This window comes from Rhinopithecus bieti, unplaced genomic scaffold (assembly GCF_001698545.2).
Source record: "Rhinopithecus bieti isolate Rb0 unplaced genomic scaffold, ASM169854v2 scaffold_2293, whole genome shotgun sequence".
Classification (NCBI taxonomy): domain Eukaryota; kingdom Metazoa; phylum Chordata; class Mammalia; order Primates; family Cercopithecidae; genus Rhinopithecus; species Rhinopithecus bieti.
The window spans coordinates 11,670-16,236 of record NW_016803617.1 but is presented as its reverse complement, the minus strand read 5'-3'; the positions used below and the strand labels follow the sequence as shown (position 1 = coordinate 16,236).

Genomic DNA, 4,567 nt, shown 5'->3' with positions numbered 1-4,567 from the left:
GGGAGGCGGAGCTTGCAGTAAGCCGAAATAGTGCCACTGCACTCCAGCCTGGGTGACAGAGTGAGAACCTGTCTCAAAAAAATATATATATATATATATATTTTTTTTAATGTGGTATATTCATTAACAGATGTTTATAATAATTGCTATGCTTTTATCTTTCAAATTTTAGAGAATAATTTAAAATGTTTTCTGCACCATTATGATAATGCTACAAAATCCTTTTTTTATGTACGTGCCTATTTTTCTCAAAAAGTAATTTATTTTTATTTGATTATGTGGTATTTTCTTGAATCCTTTTATTTTTCATTTAAGGAACTGCTTTCAGCATCTTTTATATGTTTATGCAGTTTTATAAGTATATGCAGTGCCAATATACCTTTTCAGAATTTGGCTATTTTGGAACATAATTTTTTCATTTTTCAGGACAGATTTGCTGATGGTATTACCTTCACTTGAAAACTATTTTTTTTTTCCAGTACTTTGACTACATCACACAGTTTTTTTCTGGCCTGCAAAATTTTTTTGACAATTCACTGGTTGTATCATAAGATCATGTTTGTATATGACACATCAGTTTTATATTGCAGCTCCCAAAATGCTCTTTCTGTCTGTGAGTTTTGAAATTGTGCTTATATATGTGTTATAAATATCTTTGTATGTATCCTAGTTTGTTTGTTAAGCTTTTTCATGTTTACATTATTTTTCTTACTGAGAGATTTTTCAGTTTTTATTTCTTCTTGTATTTTTTACCCCCATAATTTCTATTTTTCAAATTTTTTCAATATTTTGTTCTTATCTTCATTTTTGATTTTCTGTAGTTGTCTGTGTTCTTGTTTCATTCACTGAATATTCAATTTTTAATCAATTTTAAAAATTAATGTGTACATTTTTTCTGTGGTTTCCTTCTGAAAATTTTATATTTTTGATGGAATTACATTGCCCTGTTTTGTGTACATTGTAATCTTTAATTGAGATTTGGACATTTAAAAAAGCTACCCATCACAGTCTTTATAATGTAGTTCTGTCCTGACATAGTCTAAAAACAATCATTTTGGCTACACATTCTGGGAGTCTCTCAGACATGTTCTTACAATGTGTCTTGTCTAAAATTTTGTGTTTGCTTTTAGTTAAAGGAGTTTATTTGTGTTTCTTCTTAAAAATCAGTTGGCCAGGTGTGGTGGCTGGTGTCTGTAATCCCAGCACTTTGGGAGGCTGAGGCGGGCGGATTACAAAGTCAAGAGATCGAGACCATCCTGATCAACATCGTAAAATCCCATCTCTACTAGCAATACAATAAGTTAGCTGGGCATGGTGGCATGTGCCTGTAGTCCCACCTACTTAGGAGGCTGAGGCAGGAGAATCGTCTGAACCCAGGAGACAAAGGTTTCAGTGAGCTGAGATTGCACCACTGCACTCCAGCCTGGGTGACACAGCAAGACTCTGTCTCAAAAAAAAAAACTTTTCAAAAAAAAAAAAAAAAAAAATTGGTAATCACTTGCTACATTTGTTCTCTGTGATACCACAGTCTCTCTGATGCTGTAAAACTTAGTTTTTGTCTCAGCAGGCTCATACTGTCATTTTAAAGTATACCACCATTTCTTTCAGAACCTTTTGTCATAAGATACAGAAACCAGTGTCTGGAAAAGCCCCTGTCAACCAGAAATAAAGATGTATGTGCCAGTATTTTACTTGTCTTTTAAAAAGGAAACCAGGAGTTGGCAGTTTACTTCTAAAGTCACTATGTTAAAATGGAGGAGAGGAAGAGCTCTGTTGGGTAAAATGTAACAGACTTTCTTTTTCCTCTATATAGCTCTTTGCATTGTGCTCACCTGGGGCACACTCAACTTACTTTTTTACAAATGTACTTTGGATTTTTGTTATATTTATATGTTTATGAAGAAATTAGGGCCTGTGGTATTTTGCTATGCCATCTTGTTATGTAGTTTGTGTAACTTTATAGGTTAGGTTTATAAACTATACTCAGTCTAGTACATGGAGTAATTTGTAATTTTTATATCTTTCAGTTATATGTTCCCATATTGCCCAAGACCTTTGGCCAGAGCAAGGCATAAAAGATTATTTCCAAGAAGTCATGCTGAGACAATATAAAAAATGTGGACATGAGAATTTACTGTTAAGAAAAGGCTGTAAAAGTGTGGATGAGGTTAAGATGCACAAAAAAGGTTATAATAGACATAACCAGTGTTTGACAACTACCCATAGCAAAAGATTTCAATGTGACAAATATGTGAAAGTCTTTCATAAATTTTCAAATTCAAACAGAAGTAAGATAAGACATACTTCAAAGAAACCTTTCAAATGTAAAGAATGTGGAAAATTATTTTGCATTCTTTCACACTTAGCTCAACATAAAGAAATTCATACTGGAGAGAAACCCTACAAATGTAAAGAATGTGTCAAAGCCTTTAATGAGTCCTCAAACTGTACTACACATAAGAGAATTATTGAGAGAAAACCCTACAAATGTAAAGAATGCGGCAAAGTCTTTAACTGGTTTTCACATTTTACCACACATAAGAGAATTCATACTGGAGAAAAACCCTACCAATGTGAGAAATGTGGCAAATCTTTTAACCAATCCGCAAACCTTACTACACATAAAAGAATTCATACTGGAGAGAAACCCTATAAATGTGAAGAATGTGGCAAATCATTTAACCAGTCCTCAAACCTTACTGAACATAAGAAAATTCATACTAAAGAGCAACCATACAAATGCGAAAAATGTGGCAAAGTTTTTAAGTGGTCCTCAACCCTTACTAAGCATGAAAGAATTCACACTGGAGAGAAACCCTACAAATGTGAAGAATGTGGCAAAGCTTTCAACCAGTCCTCAAACCTTACTACACATAAAAGAATTCATACTGGAGAGAAACCCTACGAATGTGAAGAATGTGGCAAAACTTTTAACCAATCCTCAACCCTCATTACACATAAGATAATTCATTCTCGGGAAAAAAATCTACAAATGTAAAGATTATGGTAAAGCTTTAGGTGGTTCTCACACTTTGCTAGGCATAAGACAATTCATACATAAAATTGTAAAGACTGTGGCAAAGCTTTTAAACAATCTTTATACCTTACTACACATAAGATAATTCATGCTGAAGAGAAACCCTACAAATGTGAAGAATGTGGCAAAGCTTTTAACCAGTCCTCAAATCTTACTAAACCTAAGGTAATTCATACTGGAGAAAAACCTACAAATGTAAAGAATGTGGCAAAGCCTTTAACCGGTCTTCACACCTTACTACACATAAGATCATTCATACTGGAGAGAAACCCTACAAGTGTTAAGAATGTGGCAAAGTGTTTAACAAATCCTGTATTATTAACAGACATATGATGATTCATACCAGAGAGAAACTCTAAAAACCTGAAAGTTGTAACAATGCTTTTTACAACACCTAAAACTTTTCCAAACATCGAAGACATGCTGGTGAGAAATTCTAGAAATATGAAGAACGTGACAAAACCAGTACATTGTTGTCACATTTAATTGTAGGTAAGGTGATTCATACTGGAGAAAACTTCTACAAGTGTGAACAAAGTGGCAAAATTTTTAACCAATGCTCACATTTTATTGCACAGGACAACCTTTATACTTGAGAACAAATATACAAATATAAAGAAAGTGAAAACTATTAATATCTGCTCACATCGACTCAATATCAGAGTTCATACTTAATAAAATCATTAAAAGTGCAATTACTGTTCAAAGATTTTTCAGAAAACATAAGCCTTTACACTTCAGAAGATGATTTATTTTGAAGACAAACATTAAAATATAGAGAGTTGGCCGGGCGCGGTGGCTCAAGCCTGTAATCCCAGCACTTTGGGAGGCCGAGACGGGCGGATCACGAGGTCAGGAGATCGAGACCATCCTGGCTAACATGGTGAAACCCCGTCTCTACTAAAATACAAAACTAGCCGGGCGAAGTGGCGGGCGCCTGTAGTCCCAGCTACTCGGGAGGCTGAGGCAGGAGAATGGCGTAAACTCGGGAGGCGGAGCTTGCAGTGAGCTGAGATCTGGCCACTGCACTCCAGTCCGGGCGACAGAGCGAGACTCCGCCTCAAAAAAAATAAAAAATAAAAAAAAAATAAAATATAGAGAGTTATAGTAACTTTACCTGTATCACAATCTTATTGTACTCATTTTATACTAGAGGCAAACCCTGAAGCCATTGCTCAAACTTTGTTCAACATTAGACAGAGAATTTGTATTAATGAAAAACTTTCCAAATATATTTTGAAAACACATTTTTTTCAAAAACTACAGCTTATAAAACTTCAGAGAGTTTATACTAAAATATATTTTTGCAGATGCAATAAATAGAAACAAATTTAATCCAAAATTAAGTCTATGTAAGGCCAGGCACAGTCTCTCACACCTGTAATCCCAGCACCTTGGGAGGCTGAGGTTTTCATTTCAATAATAATTGACATTGATAATTTCTTAATGTATCTACTGGTCATATGTATGTACTTTCTTGAAAAATATTTATGCCTCTTGCTCATTTGTAATAGTTTTTTTTTTTTTTTT

The 4,567-nt window shown here is 34.2% G+C and overlaps 1 protein-coding gene across 1 annotated transcript in view; it reads left to right on the top strand.

Moving 5' to 3' along the window:
* The window catches only part of LOC108541155 (putative zinc finger protein 730), a 7,005-nt gene extending 3,281 nt beyond the window's left edge, over window positions 1-3,724 (top strand). Inside the window, exon 3 of the mRNA XM_017890590.1 lies at window positions 2,028-3,724. Within this exon, the coding sequence (XP_017746079.1) occupies window positions 2,028-2,998 (971 nt within the window). The 3' untranslated portion in view covers window positions 2,999-3,724. The remainder of the gene's footprint in view (window positions 1-2,027) is intronic.
* Window positions 3,725-4,567: the final 843 nt, after the last annotated feature.